The sequence below is a fragment of the Epinephelus moara genome, chromosome 17 (assembly GCF_006386435.1).
Source record: "Epinephelus moara isolate mb chromosome 17, YSFRI_EMoa_1.0, whole genome shotgun sequence".
In the NCBI taxonomy this organism is placed as follows: domain Eukaryota; kingdom Metazoa; phylum Chordata; class Actinopteri; order Perciformes; family Serranidae; genus Epinephelus; species Epinephelus moara.
Window position 1 is genome coordinate 32,794,172 of NC_065522.1, and position 24,130 is coordinate 32,818,301.

Consider the following 24,130-nt stretch of genomic DNA (forward strand, 5'->3'; position numbering starts at 1 on the left):
TAAAAAGATCTAAATATTTATTTGTCTTTTAAAATTGTCATTTTCTTATAAAAAGACACAAAGGTTTTATCATCTTAAAACTTAAAGACAGTTAACAGATAATTATGTGTAACTGTACCTACAGAGCTGGTGCATCTTTAACACCTGGAACAACAACATTCAAGTCAACAAGTCATTCACTGTATCACTGCTGTAAAACATCTGCTCGTTCAGACTTTCTGCTCCACTGAGTGAAATAACTCGACTCCAGGCGGCGTGTCAGGTTTATAAAACTGTACATTTCTGTCAGTAAAAATGATAAATATACACAACAGAGTCACAGAGTAAACATCTTTAACAGCTGCACCAAGTAAAAACAGAAAAAAAGAATATAAAACATCTCACTGTGTCACAATAAAAATACAGAAAAAACAAAAACAGTTGTATGTGAGTTTACTGCCGCGGTGCCACTGAGCAAAGCACAGAGTCGTGCTCAGCATGTGAAGTGTGAATGTTGAGGTTCAGTGAGGCAGGTTAATGCTTTAATGTCGAGCTTAAAGCTGCTGCGATATCGTTAATATGACGTAAAGTTTAAACATTCAAAAACACAAATAAAGCACATTCTTAATAAAACTACATTTCCCATCAGCCCCAGCACATCCTGTACAGACACATGGGAGGGTTTAAGTTTTAACGATACACACGTTTGAAGACCATTTAGTGATGAAAGCACACAGAGCACCTTTAAAATTAAAGCACAGGTTAATAAATGTCGGAGTTGACACCAGATACTGTGACGTCCCCGTAAGCACTGTTAACCAACTTATTAAAGACAAAATTTACTCAAGGACAACATTCCCTCTCTGCGTACAGACAACAGTTAGCAGAGGTAGACTGAAGTTATGTTGGCTTCTTAAAGGTACAGTTCACCCAAATGATTACAACAGTTAAGGTTAGTTTATGAAGACAGGTTAAAGGTTAAAGTTAAAAAAGAAATGTTGGCGTTAATGCTCAGGTTAATGTGACGAGTTAGTGGAAGAGAGAGAAACACTGATCTGTTAATGTCAGTATGTGATGCACTAATGTTAACACCTGCTCAGGTGTGACAGTGTTAACTCTCATTTAAACATAACAACGCCCTTTAATTTACAACAGGAAGTAAATAAATACGAGCTCTACAGGTAATGTACAGGTGTGTGTGTGTGTGTGTGTGTGTGTGTGATGAGGTAAATGTGGCTGTGGAAGTTCTCATTGTCCATGCGGGGGTGGGGTTGTTTCTGGTCCACACCCCTCAGGTTAGAGTTGGTTCAGTCCAGGCTGCTTCAGGATCACTGAACCCTCAGGGACAGTCCATTGGAGCTGTGGGGGGTAAACAACACAAACAACAACAACCTGCTAATCAGCATCATCAGAAAAAACAAAGTTTAGTTTTATCAAAACTAAAACGAATGAATGAATGCAACTACTGCACTAAAAAAAATCATAATTTAAAACATCAAAAAAAAATTTTTTTACAATTTAGTTTAATAATAAACAAAAACACTGTCAATATATTTTTTAATATGAAAGAAGTTACAAATGATGAAGACAAAATGTATCGTTTTGTTTATTAGAGATAATAAAAATAAATGTATGTTAAATAAATGATTAAATAATAAACAAAAATCCTTATTAATATTTTTATTTTAAAATTATTACCAATAAATAAGTCTTGTAGTTGCTGGATAAATAATTCACATTACTTAAATAAAAAATATCTATATAAATATATAGTATACACCATAGATAAACTAATCATAATAATCAAAGCAAAGCTTTTTTATTTTGTAATTAATGATACCAAAATGTTTCATTTAATTTTTCATTTCTCTTGTTTTGAGGTTGTATATTTTTTATTTCATTTTATTTTGTTTTCTATGTCGTCTGTAACTTATGTTGCTGTCTGTCTCAGGACGATCTTGAAAAAGAGATTTTTAATCCCAAGAGTTATTTTTGTTTGGTTAAATAAACATTAAAAAAAACAAAAAAAACAACTGATACAACACTTCAACAAATGACAAACAAGATTTATCCACTTTGTTTGTTTGTTATATAACAGGATATTTTATTCACTGTAAATTAATTTATTTACCTTCTGTTTTCGCCTCCTTCTCCTCTCCTCCTCCGTCACTGCTCCTCCTCTCCTTCACCTTGCCCATGCGTCTCTTCACCTCCTGCAGCACTCCCTCCCTCTTCAGCCTCTCCGCACAGTGCTCCGCCCGCTCGGCCTCCTCCCGCTCCTTCTCCTCCAGCAGAGAGCGCAGGAAGGCGGCGCTCACCACCTCCTCCCCCTCCCCCACCAGGAAGGTGTTTTTGAAGCGGTTGTACAACATGGACGCCTTGTCCATGATGGCCTGGTTGGCTTTGTAGTACCGCATCTACACACAGGAAACACAGGAACCAACACAGTAAAGAGATAAAAACATCATGACTTAGTGTTGCAGTGCTTTAGTGTTTGACGCCAGGGGAAAAGCATCAGTGATGTCATAACGTGTACTGTGTACCTTCCTCAGGGTGGCGATGAGCTCACTGTGTCTCTGGACGTGTTTCGACGTCACATAAACCATACTGAGCTGATCCAGCGCCGTCAGACACTTACTGATGTCCTGAAAGACAGAAAGACGTTACTGACTGTTGCACAGTTTCATCAGCTTTGGTGGAAATTGTCGATAAGGAGGAAACAAGTGTGTATGCTCTGTAGCCTACAGCCCTGTGGTGGCGAGTCTGAAATCATTGTGACATCGGCACTAAAGAACGTTAGCGACTGGTATGTTTGCTATTAGCCCACGAGCTAACTGTTCCTTTCAGCTGCAAATATGTAGAAGTGAAAAAAGATTTCAGACATCTCAAACTGAGTTTTATCACCACCTTAAGACAGTCGATAAACCACCAAGAACATTTTTGACTGGTTGTGCATGTTGGTCCGGCCCACCACTGGTGGTCTGGTGGGCGCTAACCTCAGCTAGCGGCGCTGCTCATTCAGCAATGATTTCTTGTAACGCNGCTGCAAATATGTAGAAGTGAAAAAAGATTTCAGACATCTCAAACATCAAGTTTTATCACCACCTTAAGACAGTCGATAAACCACCAAGAATATTTTTGACTGGTTGTGCATGTTGGTCCGGCCCACCACTGGTGGTCTGGTGGGAGCTAACCTCAGCTAGCGGCGCTGCTCATTCAGCAATGATTTCTTGTAACGCTGTCCCAACAGCATTGCTATGGAAACATTGTGCCCACCCTCAGGTCACCCCTCAGGTTACCCCTGTGAGTAACAGACTCAGTTTTGAGTCACGAACCGCCTGTAGCATTGTTAACCACTGTTAGCACCGTTAGCAGAGTCATCACAGTTAGTGGTGCTAGCAAAGTGAACAAAGGGGTTTTGCAGCTCAAAATGAAGCCTACAAGCTTACTCACCCGGGTGACCTGGGGGACGACCAGAAGGTGGGCAAATGTACCTTAGCATCAACATGCCATCACAGGGAAACTGTTACCAGCGGTAATTGCTGAATAACGTCGCACAAGCTAACGTTAGCTCCCGCCAGACCTGGGTGATACTCAGTGCAGAACGGCCAAGGCTAACACTAGCTAACCAGTGGAGACTTGAGGGTGAGCAGTGGGCGCTATGTTTCCACATGTTAATGCGGCTAGCTGTCTGTCTGTCTGTCTGTCTGTCTGTCTGTCTGTCAGAAAAGCCAACAGAAACTAAAATAATGTCAGGTTCAGACCACACNGGAGACTTGAGGGTGAGCAGTGGGCGCTGTTTCCACATGTTAATGCGGCTAGCTGTCTGTCTGTCTGTCTGTCTGTCAGAAAAGCCAACAGAAACTAAAATAATGTCAGGTTCAGACCACACGACATGTTTGTCTATTCAAACAGTCATTGTGTCAGATCAGACAATGCTATGATTTCGCCAACAGCCCGCCCGACAGACATGACAGACTACACGTTCAATCATCGGTGGTTGTCTTTCACGACGTGTGTGATGTCATCAGATTATTCTTGTCCTATTTTTATTATTATTATTTCAGTCACTGTGTCTGTTCACGTTCCAGCTGAACTGTTACTCTAGTAACTTAAAAAGTGTCACCAGATGGGCGGAGCTACATTTGAAGCACCGCGTGCAAACTCTGACAGTCACTGATAACGTAACGACCCTACAGGAAATATCTTAAAGGCTGGGCTGTTGTTGTTGTACAGTTTCCACGGCAGCTGATCGCTCTGTGTTGCTATTGGTCAAAGTGACGGCTGTGACGGGAGAAGTCGTGGAAGACAAAAAGAAAATCAAATCAGGACGTTGTGAGGCGTCCCAGATGTGGCGTCTCTAGTCGTCTACTATGACACACTACACGAGATAAAACGATGGATTATCGCGTACAACTGTCGTGGTTGTTCACGATGCTAACACTGTACAGCAAGATCTTGGAAGGTTTTAATAGTAAACGTGTAAATGTGTCTTACAGGGTTGTCGGTCTTCAGAGAAATCCTGATGTCTCCGTGGATTCTGTGCAGCGTGGAGTCGGTTAGCGTCATGGCCGAACTCTTCTGCTGCTGCACCTGCTCCACCTTTGTTATCCTGTCTTCTTCTTCTTCTTCTCTCGTCTTGTCTGATTTTGCTTCTTCAGTTTTTGACTTTTCCTGCACTTTCTCTGCTGCTCCTGTTGTTGTTTTGTCACTTTTCTTCTTCTGTGGTTTTGTCTCTTCGGTACGCTTCTGCTCCAACTCTGTTTTCTTGGTCAGTTCTGCAGCGGCTCTGCCGTCCTTCTTCTCTTTTGATCCCCTTTGATCAGGTTTTTCACTCGTCTGCTCTCTCTTCTTCTGTTCTCTCGTTGCCAGTTTTTTGATCTCTTTTTTGTTCTTCTCTTTCAATTCGCTGTCAGGTTTTTTGGTTGTTTCCTCTGACTTCTTCTGTTCTCTCGTTGCAGTTTTTTCCATCTCACTTTCGTTCTTCTCTTTCGATCGGCTACCTGTATTTTCAGTCGTTCCCTCCTTCTTCTGTTCACTCGTTGTCATTTTTTCCACCTCACTTTCGTTCTTCTCTTTCGATCGGCTACCTGTATTTTCAGTCGTTCCCTCCTTCTTCTGTTCACTCGTTGTCATTTTTTCCACCTCACTTTCATTCTTCTCTTTCGATTTGCTGTCAGATTTTTTGGTTGTTTCCTCTGACTTTTTCTTCTGTTCTCTCGTAGCCATTTTTTCCACCTCACTTTTGTTCTTGTCTTTCGATCCCTTCTCATATTTTTTAGTTGTTTCTTCTGACTTCTTCTTCTGTTCTCTCGTTGCAGTTTTTTCCATCTCACTTTCGTTCTCCTCTTTCGATCGGCTGCCCGTATTTTCAGTCCATCCCTCCTTCTTCTTCTGTTCTCTTGTAGCCATTTTTTCCACCTCACTTTTGCTCTTCTCTTTTGATCGACTGTCAGGTTTTTCAGTTGTTTCCTGCGTCGTCTTCTTCTTTTCTCTTGTTGCCATTTTTTCCAACTCGCTGTCTTTCTTCTCTTTCGATCCCTTCTCATGTTTTTTGGTTGTTTCCTCTGACTTCTGTTCTCTCGTTGCAGTTTTTTCCACCTCACTTTCGTTCTTCTCTTTTGATCGGCTGCCTGTATTTTCAGTCGTTCCCTCCTTCTTCTTCTGTTCTCTCGTTGCCATTTTTTCCACCTCGCTGTCGTTCTTCTCTTTCGATCCCTTCTCATGTTTTTTGGTTGTTTCCTCTGACTTCTTCTTCTGTTCTCTTGTCACCAGTTTTTCCATCTCGCTTTCGGTCTTCTCTTTCGATTCGCTGTCAATTTTTTTGGTTGTTTCCTCTGACTTCTTCTGTTCTCTCGTTGCCATTTTTTCCACCTTGCTGTCGTTCTTCTCTTTCGATCCCTTCTCAGGTTTTTTGGTTGTTTCCTCTGATGACTTCTTCTGTTCTCTCGTTGCAATTTTTTCCATCTCACTTTCGCTCTTCTCTTTCGACCTGCTGCCTGTATTTTCAGTCGTTCCCTCCTTCTTCTTCTGTTCTCTTGTTGCCATTTTTTCCACCTCGCTGTCGTTCTTCTTCTCTTGCAATTTTGATGTCACTTTCTGCGTTTTTTGCTCCTCTTCGTTCTTCTTCAGCATTGTCTCATTTTCCCTTTTACCTTTTTTGTCCTTCTCTACCTCCACTACGTTCTTGTCTTTTTTGTCATCTGCCGCTGCTCTAGTTCTTTCAGACTTCCTCTCCACCTCTGAAATGGTTTCTACCTTTCGGTCATCAGATTTCTTCTCTTCAACTCTTTGCTCCTTCTCCTTCACCTTCTCTGAACTCTTTTTCTTATCTTCTACCTTTTCTTCTCTGCTGGCCTTCTCTTCTTTCTTCTTCTTCTCCTCCTCTGCTGCTGCTGCCACCTCTTTCTTCTTCTTCTCCTCCTCTACTGCTACAACAGCTGCAGTTCCTCCCATCATCGTCTTCACCTGAACCTTCGGTCCTTGTCCAGGCGTTGCTTTCACAATCTTTCCGATGATTTTCCTCTCGTCCTTCTTTTCTTCGTCTTTCTTCTCCTTCGCATCCTCGTCTTTCTTTCCCTCATTCTTCATCTTGTCTTCTTTCTTCTGCCCGCTCTCCTTTTCCTTTGTCTTTGCGTCATCTGTAGTTTTACTCGAGTCTGTCTTCTTGTCCTGCTCTGTCTTCTGTTCATCCTTCTTTACCTCCTTCTTCTTCTCTGCTGTTGTCTTCTGGCTGGACGTCTTCCCTTCGTCCTTCTCTTCTTTTTCAGCACTTCCTTTCTGTTTGACATCTGTCTTGCTGATGATCTTCTTAGTGTCGATCGCCTTGGTGAATGCTGATTCTTTCTCTTTCACCATCGTCTTCTCAGATGTCTTCTGACTCCTTGTATTTTTAAGCTCCACCTTCTTCTTTGCTCCATCCCCGGTTTTCCTGGTAAGAGTTTAAAATGAACATGTAAAACTTATTTTAACATTTTAAATATCCTCCTGAGAGGCTGAGCTTTGTTTGATATGCATCTTTAATTTCTCCTAGCTATTTGGGATCAGTAGGGATACAAAAACTAAGCATTGTCTTTGAACAGTGAGTAGTTTTGGGGAAAAAATGATGCCCCCAAAAAATTGGGTTTATTTTTAATAGTCACAACTGCATGAAAAAAACTGTGTATTTTCAATGCCTAAATGTAGTTGTGCAAAAGCTAAAATACAAACAAGGTCACTGTTCAATTTTAAAATGGTTTGAAAGTGGTCATTTCAACACCTGGTTTTACCAGGTTACCTTTACACGGTTAACTGATGGAGGCGCACAAGAGTCTTCAAATCTATAATTATTTTGTGTGGCTGGGTTGACTGAAACAACTGCTGTCTTGTTTAAAATCAGGTGAGAAAATGTGCTTGAGTTTAAGTGTCTTTATATTTCACTTCTATACATGGATGCACCACTGCCAGGCTAACGTTACAAGCTAACCTTAGATTCTTTTAGCTAACTTTAGCTTCAAAGTTGTACCTGGTGGGTCAACCATTCCCAGAGGTCAGGTAAAATATCGCAAGGCAAACATTACTCGCTAACATTAGCTAAATTTAGCTATTATTTGCTACCTGCTAGATCAATGGTTCCCAGAGGTCTGGTGAAATGCTGTCAGTCTAACGTTACTAGCTAATGTTGGCTAATTCAAGCTACTATTTTCTACCAACTAGGTCAGTTGTTCAAGCTAACCTTAGATTCTTTTAGCCAACTTTAGCCACAATGTTTTACCTGGTGGGTCAATCATTCCCAGAGATCAGGTAAAACATCGTAAGGCAAACGTTACTTGCTAATGTTAAATAAATTTAGCAACTATTTGCTACCTACTAGGTAAATCGTTTCCAGAGGTTCAGTGAAAGTCTCAGGCAAACATTACCAGCTAACGTTAGCTAAATTTGGCTACTATTTACTACCTACTAGGTAAATCGTTGTTCAGTGAAAGTCTCAGGCAAACATTACTAGCTAACGTTAGCTAACTTTAGCTACTATTTGCTACCTGTTAGATCAATGGTTCCCAGAGGTCTGGTGAAATGCTGTCAGGCTAACGTTACTAGCTAATGTTAGCTAAATTTAGATACTATTTTCTACTTACAACCTTAATTGTTTTCAGAGGTCTGGCAAGGCTCTGTTAGGCTAACATTACTGGCTAACGTTAGCTAAATGTAGTTACTATTTTCTATCTGCAAGCTTAATTATTTTTAGAGATCTGGCAAGGCTCTGTTAGGCTAACATTGCTAGCTAACGTTAGCCAACTTTAGCTACAATGTTTTACCTGGTGGGTCAATCATTCCCAGAGGTCAGGTAAAACATCGTAAGGCAAACGTTACTTGCTAATGTTAGCTAAATTTAGCAACTATTTGCTACCTACTAGGTAAATCGTTTCCAGAGGTTCAGTGAAAGTCTCAGGCAAACATTACTAGCTAACGGTAGCTAAATTTAGCTACTATTTACTACCTACTAGGTAAATCGTTGTTCAGTGAAAGTCTCAGGCAAACATTACTAGCTAACGTTAGCTAACTTTAGCTACTATTTTCTACCTACTAGGTAAATCATTTCCAGAGGTTTGGTGAAACTCTCAGGCAAACATTACTAGCTAACGTTAGCTAACTTTAGCTACTATTTGCTACCTGTTAGCTTAATGGTTCCCAGAGGTCTGGTGAAATGCTGTCAGGCTAACATTACTAGCTAATGTTAGCTAAATTTAGATACTATTTTCTACCTACAAGCCTAATTGTTTTCAGAGGTCTGGCAAGGCTCTGTTAGGTTAACATTACTGGCTAACGTTAGCTAAATGTAGTTACTATTTTCTACCTTTTAGGTTAACTGTTAACTGGCAGAGGTCTGGTGAAACCCATGCTGTAATTGCGTCCAAGTTGAGGCGTGTTTAATACGACACTAGCGTTTATGTTTAAAATGAGTCGACTCTGCTCCTCCATCTTTAGTCTGGAGGAGCCATATGCAAAGAAGCTATTGCTGAAATTGATCAGATCTGTATACCACATTTAACTATTAAAGTTATTAAGCAGAAAAAAAAAATCCAACCATAAAATCTGATCAGGTTTTGTCCACTTTTATGTCGGAACTGTTTGTAGACTGACTTTGCTGAGATAGCTGCCATCTTGTTTTTACGTGGATTAACAGTTAGTGTATTGTGGTCTTGATCCCACTACACTACACAAAGGTGTCCATGAATGAGGACAACCGGTCTGAGTTAAGCACAATGAAGTATTAGCTGCAGCAAACCCAGAATGTGTCCTCATATGAGGACGCAGGGTCTCAGGAGGTTAATTCAGATGTGTGTTTCTTACTGAGGGCTCTTGGTCGTCTCCCTCCCCTTCACTCTCTCGTCCTTCAGCAGACCTCTCAGAGACTTCAACACACGGTCCCTACTGTCAGCCAGGCGGCGCTGTCGCTGCAGACCAAAAAACATATTTAAATATAAAATGGAGAAGAAGAAGATTATTTCTGAAGTTTACAGTCGTTAAAGTGTTGTGGCATGAGATTAAAAAGCAGCTTCACCTCCTCGTCCACAGAGCTGCCTCCCTTCTCATCCTCCGTCTTCTTCTTTGTCATCTCTTCTTTCTTTCCTTCCTCAGCTGCCTCCGTTGTTTTCTTCTTCTCTTCCTCTTTCTCTGCTCTCCTCGTCTTCGCCCCTTCGCTCTCTCCGGTTTTCTCCTCCTCTATCACCTTCTTCTTCTTCATCATTTCCTCTTTCACCTCCTTCTCTTCTCTCTTCGTTCCTCGGCCCTCTTCTCTTTTCTCTGACACTTCTCTAACATCTTTTGTTTTCAGCTGCTCCTCCTTTTCTGTCGTTCTTTTTCTTCCTTCGCTCCCAGACCGTGTTTCTCTCCTCAACTTCTCCTCTTTCTGTCCTTCGCTGTCCTCATTTTTATTTTTCTTCTCGTCCTCCTTCTGTCCCTCCTTCTCTGCTCTCCTTGTCTTCATCCCTTTGGTCTCTCCAGTTTTCTTCTCCTCTGCTACCTTCTTCTTTACCTCGTCTTTCTGCGCCTCCTTTTCTATCATTTTCTTTCTTCCTTCACTCTCGGACCGTGTCTCTCTCCTCGTCTTCTCCTCTTTCTGTCCTTCACCATCCTCTTTTTTCTTCTCCTCCTTTTGCCCCTCTTTTTCTGCCCTCCTCGTCTTCGTCCCTTCGGTCTCTCTGGTTTTCCCCTCCTCTGCGACCTTCTTCTTCTCCTTCATCTCCTCTTGCTGCTCCTCCTTTTCTCTCATTCTTTTTCTCCCCTCACTCTCTGACCTTGTTTCTCTCCTTGTCTCCTTCTCACTCTTTCCTTTGCTGTCGTCTTGTTTCGTTTTCTTCTCTTCCTCCTGGTCTTCCTTCTTGTCTCTCTTCCTCTTGACTCCTCGGCTCTCTGTGGTCTTCTCTTCTTCCGTTTTCTCTTTTGTTGTCACTTCTTTCTTCCCTTCCACACCTCCATCCTGCTTTGTTTTCTTCTGTTTCTCCTCTTCTACCCTCTCTTTTTTCTCTCCAACTTCTTTTGTTCTCTTCTCCTCCTTCTGGTCGTCTTTCTCTGCCCTCCTTGTCTTCATCACTCGGCTCTCAGTGGACTTATTTTCTTCTGTTTTGTCTTTCATCGTCACTTCTCTCTTCTCTTTATCCTCCTCTTCATCTTTCTTTCTTTTTGTTCTTTGACTCTCTGATGTCTCTTTTGTTGTCACCTCTTTCTTTCCATCGCTGCCGTCCTGATTTGTTTTCTTCTCTTCATCCTTCTCGTCTCTTTTCCTCTTGACTCCTTGGCTCTCTGATGACTTCTCCTCCTCTTCGTCTTTCTGTCCTCTCTTGTTCCTCGACGTTTGTGTCGGAGCAGACTTTGGTTCTGCCGTCTCCAGTTTCTTGATGACTGTTTGAGGAAAAAAAACACAAGAGAGGAAAACTTTGTCAACATCTGTTTTATCTGACAAGATAAAGTTTTCAGTCTGTTTGTCTGACTTCAGATCTTTGTTGGCACCGCAACTGACTCTAACCATCTGTTTAAAGAGTCAGCAGATCGTTGCTGTGATAAAAAGAATGGCGAGCTGTATTTGTGCGGTTGTGAGCCGGAATTAAAAAGTCACTGTAGCCCTTTTTAAACAGGAGTTGTGCAAATTTGCAGGAAAGCCCAATCAGTCTTTTTTCAGCATTGGCAGTATAAAAACAAAATTGGGGAGTGCAGCAAAATGCCGCCTACCTACTTTTGTTTATACAGAATGTGTCTTTTTCGGGGCAATGGGGGGCGTGAGCAAGTAACAAAACGTGTAGCTCAGCGTGTGACGTAAACAGTGACGTGGGAGGGAAGCCGCGGCTGGTCAGTCCTTCGGCGATTCTCTCGTAAGTCGGCCCGTTCTTCACCGTCCCCGTCATCTGACGGTTAATGGCCTCTTCGTTTGCGAGGACAAGGAGGGCGCGCAATTCCTTGTCTCCCCAGTTGCTCATCTTTACAGTGTCTGTCAGGTTTGTGTTTCCCTCTTGCTACTAGCTGCTCGCTAATTCCTGCTATCAGCTGTTTCCTGTTTATCCACCACCAGTGGCTCGCACGTGTGGCGTCATCAACAGCTCCTCCCACAAGTCTTCAACAGCCCCTCCCGTGGCAGAAGGCCGCCTCAGTCTGTTTAAACTAAAAAGGTTCCACCAATATGTCTACCCTACTTGCAGCAGCACAGCAGAGGCTCTGTGTGTCGTTACCAACATCAGATTATGGAAGTATTGGAACATGACATAGATACTGGACTGAATGGGTCCTGACTCTACCTAAAGATAACTGATCATTAGCAGCGTGTGTGTGAGTCTTACTTGGAGTGGTGACAGCAGGAGTCACAGGTGTCCTCTTCTTCTGCTGCTCAGCATTTACCTGACATAAAAAAAACCCCCACTGATGTTAACTCTTGGTCGCCGACGAGACAATGAGACCTCCTATCCTACATTTATCACACACTACAACTTATGATGTCCTCCACTGTGAACCTTAAACACAACATGCATCTCATCTGATTATCATGAACATCTTTTACACAGAAACTCTTCACACTCCACATTAAGCTTGTTTAATGTCTGTAACAGTACATCCCAAACCCTCTCACCTCCTTGTTGTTCTCTGATGAAGTGGTACTTTCACTTCTCCCTCCTGCAGCTGACCTTCTGCCTCTTGTAGTCACAGCAGCCTCTGAAACATCTGGAGCCTGATCAGAAGTCTGTTTGGAGTCAGTCGTTTTCTCTGGAGCAGCTCTCAATGAAGCTCTTGTTGGAGTTTTAGCCACAGCAGCAACAGTTTCCTTTGTACTTGTAACTCTGCTTGCATCTGAAGTTGAAGTCTGTCTGGAGTCTGCCGTTTTCTCTGGAGCAGATCTCAGTGACGCTCTTGTTGGAGTTTTAGCCACATCAGCAGCAGCAGTAACTCTGCTTGCATCTGAAGTTGAAGTCTGTTTGGAGTCTGTCGTTTTCTCTGACGCAGATCTCAGTGACGCTCTTGTGGGAGTTTTAGCCACATCAGCAGCAGCAGTAACTCTGCTTGCATCTGAAGGTGAAGTCTGTTTGGAGTCGGCCGTGGTCACAGCAGGACCTGCAGGTGTCCTCTTCCTGTGCTGCTCGGCATCAACCTGACAAACAACAACAACAAACAAAAACAACAAACAGAAAACACCAAAAATTTAACCAAAGATTGACGTGTCTTGTCAAAAAGCATATTCTATAAAGTGACAGTGACCTCTGACCACCGAATTGTAAACAGTTCATCCTTCAGTCCACCTGGACGTTTGTGCCAAATATAAAAGCATTTCCTCACAGCTATCTTGAGATACTGTTTTCACAGTATACATACAGACGCAAGGTCACAGTTACCTTGACCATTAACCCCAAAACTCTTATCAGGTCATAGTTGATAAATTCCACTAAGGCCTTTTTGAGATATTGCTTTCACAAGAATAAGACAGGCAAGGTCACAGTGACCTTTGACCACTAGATTTTAATTAGTTCATCCTTCAGTCTAAGTAGATGTTTGTGCTAAATTTGAATAAATTCCCTCAAGGGCATCTTGAGATATTGCTTACACCAGAATGAGACACAAGGTCACAGTTACCTTGACCATTAACCCCCAAAATCGTATCAGTTTATCGTTGAGTCCAGGTGAATATTTGTGTAAAATTTGGAGGAAAGAAAACCTCCCGCACAGTGTTCTTCAGATACCGCGTTCACAAGAGTGAGACAGACAAGGCCACAGTTAGACCTCTGACGCCCAAAATCTAATCAGGGTATTGTTGAGAAAGTAGACGTTTGTGCCAAATCTGAAAAGGAAAAAAAAAAATAATTAAATTTTTTTTTGGAAAAAATTAATATTATAGTTGATTTAAAAGCTGACGTAAATAAAGTATGAGGAGCTGAAAACATGAGGTGTATGGAGAGAATTACACGAATAGAAATGTCAAATTCCCATCATGTTTTTTTCAAACGGTTTGAGCTCTGACTGGAGCTCTTTGAATCACCTCTTCTTCTGCTGTGGGCACCAGCTGAGAATCAGCTGTTTAAGCCTCTCACCTCCTTGTTGTTCTCTGATGAAGTGGTACTTTCACTTCTCCCTCCTGCTGCTGACCTTCTGCCTCTTGTAGTCACAGCAGCCTCTGAAACATCTGGAGCCTGATCAGAAGTCTGTTTGGAGTCTGTCGTTTTCTCTGGAGCAGATCTCAACGAAGCTCTTGTTGGAGTTTTAGCCACAGCAGCAACAGTTTCCTTTGTACTTGTAACTCTGCTTGCATCTGAAGTTGAAGTCTGTTTGGAGTCTGTCGTTTTCTCTGGAGCAGATCTCAATGAAGCTCTTGTGGGGGTTTTAGCCACAGCAGCAGCACCAGTAACTCTGCTCGGAGTATCTCTGCCGGCCACTGGTTTACTGTCAGGCTTTGCAGAGGCAGATTTACTGGGAGTGGATTTAGTGTCATTTGTGGTTTTACTGATAGAAGCTGGTTTAACAGGTGTAGGTTTAGCTAAAGAGGTCAGTTTATTGGGTGGAGTCTGTGTGTTGATCTGTGCTGGAACCTGAGGACACAACAGAACAGGACAAAGTACATTAGAACCAAAAATCATTCAATGTATTGAACAGAACTTATTAGAAAAATACACAAACGACAATTTTGACAACTGATTAAAGAGGTCATATATATATATGATGTTTCAACGTCTTCGACCACCGAAACCTCATCAGTTCGTCGCTGAGTCCAAGTTAACGTTTGTGAAGAAATTCCCTCAGTGTGTTCTTGAGACCTCAGGTTCACAAGACTACGACAGACGAGGTCACAGTGACCTTGACCTTTGTCCACCAAAAACTAATCAGTCCATTGTTGAGGCGCTCTGAGCATGCTCCACAGTTTCTGCCCCTGGCTTTGACCCGGAAGTCCAATAGCATTAAATGCGTAAGAGAAGAAGAAGCCGGTAACAACATGGAGAAATCTACATCCAGAGCCGTGACTTTTTGGACGGACCAAATGTACAGAGCTGTAAAGTTGTCCACCATGGTAGCAGTTAGCTGCTAGCTAACCGTAGCTAACTTGTTTGTCCATTGTTTGGTCTGTGACGTAATAGGTCAACAGGAAAAAGGTCCAATACTAACAAGCTGAAAGGGGGCATATCTCCACCTATCGTAGAGGAGTCGCACATACTTGGCTCAATAAATGGATTCCCCTCCCGTGCTTGTATACTGGGACAAGGACAGTAGGCCAGTTAGATGTCCTCGTCCAGCTGGGACTGTAGCTCCACTTCACTGTGACTGGAGATGTACTGAGTGTCAGAGCTGAGGAGAGAGGATGTCAACCAATTAAACATTAAAGAGAAACAGACACTGACTTTGAGTTTACTCCCGACTCCTGGTGTGTTCTGGATCTCCCACATGCCCTCAGTGAAGCCTTTGATGCGGACGCCGCTGCCGTACTTCATCTTGTTTCGATTATAAGGAACGATGTTCTCTGGAGGGATGCTGCCTCTGAGGAAGGATGACAAAAACATGAATCACATTGAAATCGACACTGTTGATGGTGATGTAAACTGATCGTCAGCTGTGTGTACGTACATGTTGTGAGTCCCGAAGAAGAAGACCGGGACTCTCTTCTTGTATCCGCTATCCGACTTACAGACCTGAACACACACAGAAATATAACATTAAACATCACAGCACAGAAATACACACCTATGTACATTTATTTACAGTGTGTGTGTGTGTGTGTGTGTGTGTGTGTGTGTGTGTGTACCCTGCCAGGCCAGTGGGGGAACCCCTTCATCTTGGCAAACACCAAGTCTCCTGGTTTGAACTGGTCCCCGTTTTTCCCCGGCATCCTGCTGCTGCAGAGCTCGATCACACAGAAACAGCCTGACAGAAAACACAGACCACATTTAGGCTTTAAATTCATCCACTGACGTCATCTTCACCTCCACCAGTGGGCACCAAGGTTGTTTTCACTTACAGCTAACAAGTACTTAGAGTGGAGATGTGTGTGATTTAATGACTACATGTTGCTACCCTCGCTCGTCAACACCAGAAATACGGGTCGGTTAAACTTGAGATTGAGAAATTGAGATTAGTATTATTATTATTATATGCATGTAATAATACCATTCGGTTATTTAAAAGTTAACCGTTTCAATTGGCCTTTTATATTACATGCAGTATTTTTTCAGGCAGTTTTTACCCTGAAATTGTGCTTAATTTTCACGGTTTTCTTACTTTTGTACGAGTCGACTAGCTGAAGCTAAAACCTCTGTTTAAACGTCAGGCAAATTCGTCGTTGGTTACATCTCAGATTTAAAGCCTTTTATTGAACTTAACCTCCACATCCTCGTCTCACAGACACATTTTCTTATCAACTTTATATTAAATAGACAGAGAACGCCTGCATTAGAATTTTATGTCTAACAAGAGACACAAACTAAAACTGGCCACAATAGCCTCTTTTCCACCAACATTTCCAGGAACTTTTATTATCAGGAATTAATTTACCTGGGCAAAAGAATTCCTGGTAATCTGTGTGGTTTGAGTTTCCACCGCACCTCAAAGTTCCGGAAAATTTATTCAAAATATTAGACGTAACGTTAGTGTCGGTGGATGAGAGACTGTGGGCGGAGCATATTGAATATTGCTGTCTACATGTCTTCATGTTCATGCTGCTGAACACATGTATTGATAAAGTATTGGCTTCTTACTCGCTACGGTTTAATGACACTTTGAGTAATGAGTGTAGCTGCCGTCAACTCAAGTCATTTTCGAGTTAGTTTCCACTGTGGTCGCTCAGCTGTTCACTGGTTACTGTGTCGTGTCGGTGTGTGTGTGTGGAGGAGATCAGAACCGATACTGTCAGCGCTCATCAATACTACGGTCTTTGATAATTTAGCCCCGGGGCTAATTTAGTACCAGGTTTCAGTACCCATCCTTAATCAAAACACACACGAAGTAAAGCTTGTAGAAATGTAATAAAGTTTGCAGCAGCTTCCCGTACCAGGAAGTGCGGAACGCTGCAAGTGTGTGCTCCACCAATCAGCATTCGTCAGCACACAGCCCTGCCCCTCAAGAATTCTGGGTAATCTGAAAAGTCCTACCCCCTGCTAGGTGCTTTTTTTCAGGGAACGTTTGGGATTGAGGGAAAGTTTTTTACCCGGGTAATTTCAGTGGAAATGCGCCGAGGTTTCTCAAAATCCCGGGTAAATGATTAAAGTTCCTGCGGTGGAAAAGGGGCTATTCAAAGCGTTTATTGACTCAACAATTACGTGATTATTTTAGTTTAGTTTTATCTTAATTAAAAGACGATTTTACTCCAGGGTTTCTGCTGTCACACAGCTGCTTTCCACCAGGTTAAATTTAAGACATTTTAATACCACATTAAAGATGTTAGATGTAGAGTTTATCAGTTGTTCTGTACAATTATTGTTCTGCATTAAATATATCCATAAAATACTCAGTCAGGAGTCTTCAGTTGACTCAGTGATAGAAAAGGGGTCAGATAAGGAAAAGGCTGCTGTAGCTGATGTGTTCGGATTAATATTCCTGCTGCAGATGTTTCAGGTTGAGCTCATTTTCCCTTTAGATACTGTTGGGTAGTTTAATTTACAGCGATGCATCATGGTCTATAAGATCATCACGTTTGCGATGTTTAAAATGTTAACACTCAAAGAAGGTGAAAGCACCAGGAAGTGGCTGCACAAAACACCTTCAGTTTTCTCCTTAAGTATGACACTAAAGGCTTAATTTCTCCATAGCTGAGGGACTTTCAAAGTTGCACAGAATCCCTTAAAAGGGTTCTTTAGTTAAGGAGAAAAAATTAAATTTACTGCTCTGAAAAGGATTTTACAACGATTACAGTTTCCTTGGAGATCGGAGTTTGTTTGCTTGGACTCACGCTGTGACGCCTGTTATCGTCTCACAGAGTTGTCTCATAGTTAGAGAGTGCAAAAATGACAGACAAGAAAACCAGACTGGTCAGAGGAGGAAAAGATTAAACTTCTGTAGGAATACAATCAAAGAAAGAAAAAACTACAAAGTAAATTTCATCCAAAATACGGAAAACAACTGTTATTTAGCACCATAAACTTGGTCAGGTTGCAAGTGAGACAGCTACCTTGTTTTTGACCTTGCTTTGGTTGCTAAGGTCTTTTGTGCAACAGTCTAAGGATCCCTTAAGTATAAGAGCAAGACAAGGAGAAAACCAGAAATGTGAACATTTTAAGGAAAGCTTAAGGGGTTTGTGCAACCAATGTTACTTTAAGGAAACCCCAATCAGGACTTTAAGGAAACTCTTAACTTGAGGTGTTTTGCGCAGCCTGCACTTGATTAAATACACTTAGTCACACTTCTCCACTGACAGACAGCAGTTCCTCCTCGTGCAGATGTGTCCACACAGAAACGTTTCCTCAGCTAAACATCTGGAACTACAGATTAAAACAGGTCGCTGTCTTCACCCTCAGCTCGTGTCAACCTGCTGTCAGCGGTGTCTCATCACACTGAAGTGAAAACCGTGTCAGTTAGTCAGCAGTTTCGTTTCCAGCTGCATGTTTCACTCCTTGTTTACAAATACAGCCCTGTTAGCACTGAGGCTAACCTCAGCTAGCTGCTCGCTCACAGTCTGAGCTCTCCGTTTACGTTATTTCCTCCAGCTGAACGTTAACCGGGACGACAGCAGGTGTACTCACCGTAAACCGACCGACGGTCCTCTGTAAACGTTAATAAACGCCTCGGTGCTTCCTCGGGACGACGAGAGGCTTCTTGTTGCTAAGCTACACTCCTCAGCTCGTCGCCATGTTGCTCCATGAGCTCGGGTCACGTGACATTCAGCGCTTTCCCGCCTGCTGCTGGACTGTACCAAACAGCGGACTGTACCACCTCAGGGGGTAACGGGAAATGAGTTATGGCAGCTGTAACGTGTAAAATAAAACGTTCGTAAAAAAATACAGTATTTATATTTATTGTAGATTTAAACGTTTTGGAGGCAAAATTGTACTTTTTACTTCGTTTTTCTTCTGACATGATGCTAATATACTGCACTAGTAAGTACTTTTGTACTACACCTAATGAGCCCACTGTACCACCTCAAGAACATTTAGTTACCCTGTTATAGATGTAACTAACTACTTCATCAGAGTAATGTAATTTATAACATTTGATTCCCTGTGGATTATTTTCCCAACAAAAGTTTTAAACTGGGTAATATAGCTAATAAAGTGTCTGGAAAAATGCTGGGCCTAAAGGTGCGGACACACCAAACCGACATTGAAGAAATAGAGCCGACAAAAGCCAACTGTTGCATCGTCTGCGTCGCCTCACGTCGCCCTGTGTCAGTTACATTTGAACACACTACACGGACTATTACATCCAGACGGTCCCGGTGTTTCCTCCTCAGGCTCCACTTCACTCAGCTGCCCGATAAACCCGCTGCTTCTTCCCACTTTAACCTGAATAACAAACGAGGGCTCGGTGCTCCGGTTGGATCCAAACGGAGAGCCGGGGCTAGCTCAGAGACTAGCAGAGGCTAACTGGCTGTGCTTCCCTCCGGTCATGCTGCGGCTAACGCTCCGCTAGCCGCTCCCAGCTAGCTCCGGTTTGTTATTCAGGTTAAAGTGTGGAGGAGCAGCGGGTCTGTGGGGCAGCTGAGTGAAGTGGAGCCTGAGGAGGAAGCACCGGTTAGCCCCGGTTTCACTACAGGCAGATTCACTCGCTACAGGGGCGAGGAAATAAAACCTGAACAGCCAATCAGAGTGATCTCTCTCACCGACAAGCTCCGCCGCCGATTCAACATGCTCAATCGGCCGAAAAGCTGCCGACGCCGAAGTGCCGACGGTGCGGGACACACCGCAAAAACTAGGGCGACAGACGCTCACCGACGGCTCGACTTTGGTCGACGGCCGACCGTCGGCTTGGTGTGTCAGGGCCTTAAAGATATAACAGGTTACTACCCAACACTGGTTCCTCACTACCCTTAAAGGACTGTTACTGTAATATTATTATTATTTCATTACTGTAAATTGGAGGTTAGAAGGAAGGTGTTGGGCCCTTTCTAAAACAGCTAGCGACTGCAGTGAGATATAACTGGATATAACTGGTTACTACCCAACACGGGTTCCTTACTGCTCCTTATTTAAACAGTGGTGGAAAGTATACATTAACTCAAGTGCTGCTTGAGCTCAGTTTCAAGGTACTTGCACTTTACTTAAGTATTGCCACGTTATGATTTCTGCTCCACTAAATTTTGGAGTTGAATATTCTACTTTTTAGTCCACTACATTTATGATATAATGCAGTACTATGATCTACCCTACGAGCCAACTGTACCACCTCAAGAAAATCTGTCAGAATTTGGCTCATGAAAAACTTAATTTACAGCTTAATACTTTTCAAGGAATAGTCAAACTTCTGCACAAACACATGCTTGGTACTCTTTAAACGCCTGCATTTCATCAGCCCTTTGTAAATTTCAAGACATGATGTGTTGAAAATATTCAAACGAATTAAGGATATTTAAGAAACAATTTTAATATTAATAGAAATACATTTCTCCAGAAATATACCCACCGTAGAGGCTAAAAATGCCACCAGAAACCTATGGGACTCATCACTGTTTGAGAAATTTCAACTGAATAGACTTTTGGTAGAGATACCAAAACAAGACTGAACTTTTCTCTTAGAATTTGTTGGTAGAATTACAAGTCTTAGCAGACAGTTACTGATACTCTGTTATGGACACATTAGGGATGTACAAATCATATTTGGGCCTAGCATTGTTATTATCTCCCATTATCTTAATGTCTGATCATTAGTTCTTATATTTGGTTCATCAACAGCCAGTGTGTGTGAACATTTCTGCAGTAAAGAGTGTGTAATCTTCTGGGACATTCGCTCTTCATCCCACAGTCACCAGTGTTGTTTGTTTCTAGGTTGCACTTGAACCTAAAAGAGACACCAACACTGCCGAGGTCAGAGGGTCAGTGTGTGTCCACAGTGCCATAAACACTAGTGTACACACTCCGAACTCTGTGAGGCACTTTGGATCGTCCAGCAAACAGTGGCCGAGTGTGTCCACTTATTTAGGACAAAACTGTCTCACGGCACAGTAACAACACATTTCAAACATGAAACCAACTGTGTTTTAATCGCTGCCACTGTCACTGTCACTGTCATCCTCCTCTTCTTCCTCTTCCTCCTCCTCCTTCTTTTCCGTTTCCTCTGCGAGTCCTGAGAAAAAGTCATTGTCTCCGTGGGCTTTCTTGGTGAGAGACTTCATCCGTCCGTCTTTCTTCTTCCTCTTGCGGTATTCATTGACCGTCGTGTTGGGTAAACTGGAAATGTCCCAGAACTTGATGAGCTGGTCGTGGCCGCTGCTGGCCAGGAAGCGGGAGTCCCAGGACTTGGCGAGCTCTTCGATGGGTTCGTTGACATGCTGCCCGATGCAGCCGATGACCCGGTTGGGAAGGAGGTTGATGGCTCTGATGGAGGACAGACAGAACTTTACTATCACGTCATAATATGTTAGTAACACGTAATGTGGTAAGAGACACGTAGACTTCAATAAGGAGGTCCAGAACAAACTAACAAAATTAGGCTGATCGGTCCCAGACTGGTAGCTAATACGGAGTCTAAAGCGAAACTGGTCCAGTACTGAGAGAGAGCGCTGCAGCCGGCAGCAGTGAAACAAGCTGCAGTGTAACCACTCTGGTCATGTGTGCACCCGCAATTAACGTCTGAGTGTCTGACAACATTATGATCCCTACAGAGGTAGAGCTTTGTGTTAAAGAGGAAGATCCTTTTTGTTCAACCAGAAATCACCATCACCAAACCCACCAGACTCCATTTGAATAAACAGTACTTTTAGTGTGTGTATAGAGGCAGCATGTTTTCAAACAAACACGCATGTAAACACAACGGATAATATCGAGGTCAGCAAAATGATCAACATCATGTCCGTATACCACACGATCAGTCAATAAGGTTATGACCCAACTCACCGTATGTACCCGTCCATGGAGGCGGTGCACATGATGCTGTCGTTGATGGGGACGATGCACTCCACTGACTCGGCCTTGAGGGCGAAGCGATCGCTGGTGGCTCCGAAGCCGTTCCAGTTGAAGATGTAGATGGTGCCCTCGCTGGAGCCGCACACCACCTTCTTGCCGCGCTTCATCAGCACCACCGAGGTCAGATCGCCACTCTGGTACTCCGACAGCAGCTCGAACCGCCGCCTCTTGATGTTGAAGACACCCATGGTACCATCGCCACTGCGGATGGGATCATAGCAGATCAAATTAGAGCTCAGACTAAAGTTTGAAAAGCTTTCTGGATGGATTATGAATTTTGGTTTCACAGCTTTGACGGTTGATTTTCAAGGGCAGGCTTTGGAGAGAAGAAGTCAATCAAAAGACCGGATGGCACACTTTGGAGAATATTGATATTTTATAATTGTTACCTGGTGGTGAGGAGGATCCTCTTGGCCTGGTCCACAGTGATGTCACTGATGTAATCCTCGTGGTGTTTCAGATCCATGATGGCCGTCCCCTTCCTCATGTCCCACACCTTCAGAGAGACGCAAACAAACCAATAGAATTTACATCTTGGGGACTGAACGTTTACTTCTATTAAAAAAGGAAAGTCACTGCAAGTCATTGCCAATCAAGACCACAACAGACCACCTCGACCATCAACAGAGCAGCACCGTGTAACTGAAGTATGATCATATTAACAACATTTTGTCTTTGTTACCATTTTACAAAACTGGCTTGCACTGATCATCAAAACACCAGCTTGGATCACATCAGCTGGGACCAATTAAAGACCACAGTAAACCCTCAGAACAACAGCTAGCATCTGAGACACGTGTGAAGACCTTTCAAAAACATTTATGGACAATCAAGAGACCAGCTTTGTCCATCAACCATTAGCTGGATCGTTAAAAGTTCAGCTTAGACCAAAAACAGACCATCTTAGACCACTTTCAGACTATCTTAGCCCTTAAGAGACATGCTTAGACCATCAAAGGACTATTTCGGAATATTAAGAAACCAGCTTCATCAATAGATGGACCGTTAAAAGACCATTTCCAAATTATCTTTGCCCTTGGATCATGCTTAGACCATCAAGACACTATTTCAGACCAATAAGAAGCCACCTGAGACCATCACAACATCAGTTTGGACCAGTTAAAGACCAGCATGCCCTGTCCAAAGACCATATTGGTCCATTTAGAGACTAGATTAGACCATCAAAGGACCATTTTTGCTCTTTTGCTATATGCTTAGCCTCAGAACATAAAAACATTATCTTGGACCATCAGCTAGGACCAATCGAAGACTACATTAGACCACCAAAAGACTATTTTGATCAAGAAACCAGTACTGTCCATCAGAACATTAACTGGAACATTAAAAGACCATCAAAGACCATTCATAGACTATCTTCGCCCATGAGGAACATGCTAAGAACATCAAAAGACTATTTCAGAGCATTAAAAGCCATCTCAGAACGTCGCAACATCAGTTTGGACTGTTAAAAAAGTTCAGCGTCGACCATTAGAAGGCCAGATTAGACCATCAAAATTAGACCATTTTAGAGCAGTGGTTCTCAAACTCTGTTCATGTCAAGGACCCTTAAATTGATGCACATAAGGTCCCGGACCCCTATTTGGTCTGACTTCTCTTCAGGGACCTCCATCTGAAAAGACAACTACAGCGTCGGAGTAAAATCAAGAGTTTTGCTCACGCAATCTCGACTGCTGTCAGTCCGAGCTGTCTTCAGTCTTGTTCTCATCCTAATGTTCTGATAAAATCAAAACTGTTTAATGTTGTCATAAGTTTTTCGTCTTGGATCATGCAAATACTCAAAAGGCATCTAGCTGCAGTCTGTAAACAGTGACCCTGTAAGATCCCCAGTCTTTGTGAAGTCTTACAGAGTGACACTAAGACCCCACACTGTCCTTAGAGTGTCAGACTTTAGCCAGTGTTCAGTCTCATCCAGTGTTCAGTCGCATTTAGACCAAGTGTTAAGACACAGTGATAAAGTACTTCCTGTCCGGACCTTGAGGGTTCCTCCGTCGTCTCCGGTCGCCAGGATGTTTTCGTCCACCAGCAGCAGACTGTTGATGGGGGCCCCGTGCGCCCCGCGGATCCTCGTCACCAGCTGCCCTCGCTCCGCGTCCAGCAGGTGGACAGCTTTGTCCCGGGACACGCTGTACAGCTTCAGCCCGTCCGCGGAGAAGCGCACCTGGCGGCAGGACTTCATGTGGTGCCCGGACGACCACAGCTCCCGGTTCTCCCCCTCCGTGCACGAGTACGAGTACGCGTACACGTCTCCGTCCACGTCCCCGCACACCAGGATGTCTCTGCTCGGGTGGAAGGCCACCGTGTTGGCGATCGCCTCCAGTCGGATGTCCTGCGGGGTGTCGCGGATCTTCGGCCCGGACGGCTCCGCTTCGTCCTCGTCTTCGTCCTCATCCGGGTCTGGGTCCTGAGCTGCCGGCTCTGGGTCTGAGGTTTCCGGGTCTCTGGTGGTTTCTGGAGCTTCTGGTTTGTCCATTTCTGGAGGTTCTGTCACTGAGGAGGAGGCATCAGCGTGTTCTGAGGGCGCCGCCATGTTGTTTGAGTTCTTTCTTCTTCTACGCTGATTAACGACGGTAAAACAGATG

The 24,130-nt window shown here is 43.2% G+C and overlaps 2 protein-coding genes across 4 annotated transcripts; both read right to left on the reverse strand.

Annotated features, from left to right (window-relative positions):
• Nucleotides 1–258: 258 nt before the first annotated feature.
• On the reverse strand, nucleotides 259–18,288 carry psip1b (PC4 and SFRS1 interacting protein 1b). Of its 3 annotated transcripts, none has more exons than XM_050066387.1 (13): nucleotides 18,156–18,288; nucleotides 15,227–15,345; nucleotides 15,049–15,113; nucleotides 14,826–14,961; nucleotides 13,582–14,021; nucleotides 12,077–12,131; nucleotides 11,790–11,847; nucleotides 9,521–10,860; nucleotides 9,310–9,413; nucleotides 4,477–6,910; nucleotides 2,523–2,624; nucleotides 2,111–2,396; nucleotides 259–1,338 (listed from the first exon to the last, which is right to left on the reverse strand). In XM_050066387.1, the coding sequence occupies exons 2-13, from the start codon at nucleotides 15,308–15,310 to the stop codon at nucleotides 1,319–1,321; spliced, it is 5,124 nt and encodes a 1,707-aa protein (XP_049922344.1). In that variant the 5' UTR covers nucleotides 15,311–15,345; nucleotides 18,156–18,288; the 3' UTR covers nucleotides 259–1,318. The 3 variants fall into 3 exon arrangements, with proteins under 3 accessions (XP_049922344.1, XP_049922342.1, XP_049922343.1); XM_050066385.1 differs by having other exon boundaries at nucleotides 12,077–12,592; nucleotides 13,527–14,021; XM_050066386.1 differs by lacking the exon at nucleotides 12,077–12,131 and having other exon boundaries at nucleotides 13,527–14,021.
• Nucleotides 18,289–19,962: 1,674 nt separating this feature from the next.
• wdr55 (WD repeat domain 55) lies at nucleotides 19,963–24,130 on the reverse strand. The gene is made up of 4 exons (XM_050066400.1): nucleotides 23,524–24,130; nucleotides 21,920–22,026; nucleotides 21,462–21,731; nucleotides 19,963–20,942 (listed from the first exon to the last, which is right to left on the reverse strand). Exons 1-4 carry the CDS (start codon nucleotides 24,076–24,078, stop codon nucleotides 20,606–20,608), a joined length of 1,269 nt encoding a protein of 422 aa, XP_049922357.1. The 5' UTR covers nucleotides 24,079–24,130; the 3' UTR covers nucleotides 19,963–20,605.

Bases quoted from the DNA above. Each gene is read 5' to 3' on its own strand.
- psip1b (XM_050066385.1), bottom strand. From the start codon at position 15,310: ATGCCGGGGAAAAACGGGGACCAGTTCAAACCAGGAGACTTGGTGTTT. The intron at 14,022-14,825 runs GTCAGTGTCTGT...TTGTGTCCTCAG, and splicing joins GAGTCGGGAGTAAACTCAAA to GTTCCAGCACAGATCAACAC. The intron at 10,861-11,789 runs GTAAGACTCACA...TTCCTCAAACAG, and splicing joins TCCTGCTGTCACCACTCCAA to TCATCAAGAAACTGGAGACG.
- wdr55 (XM_050066400.1), bottom strand. From the start codon at position 24,078: ATGGCGGCGCCCTCAGAACACGCTGATGCCTCCTCCTCAGTGACAGAA. The intron at 22,027-23,523 runs GTCCGGACAGGA...GTCTCTCTGAAG, and splicing joins ACGACGGAGGAACCCTCAAG to GTGTGGGACATGAGGAAGGG. The intron at 20,943-21,461 runs GTGAGTTGGGTC...GTCCTCCATCAG, and splicing joins TCCATGGACGGGTACATACG to AGCCATCAACCTCCTTCCCA.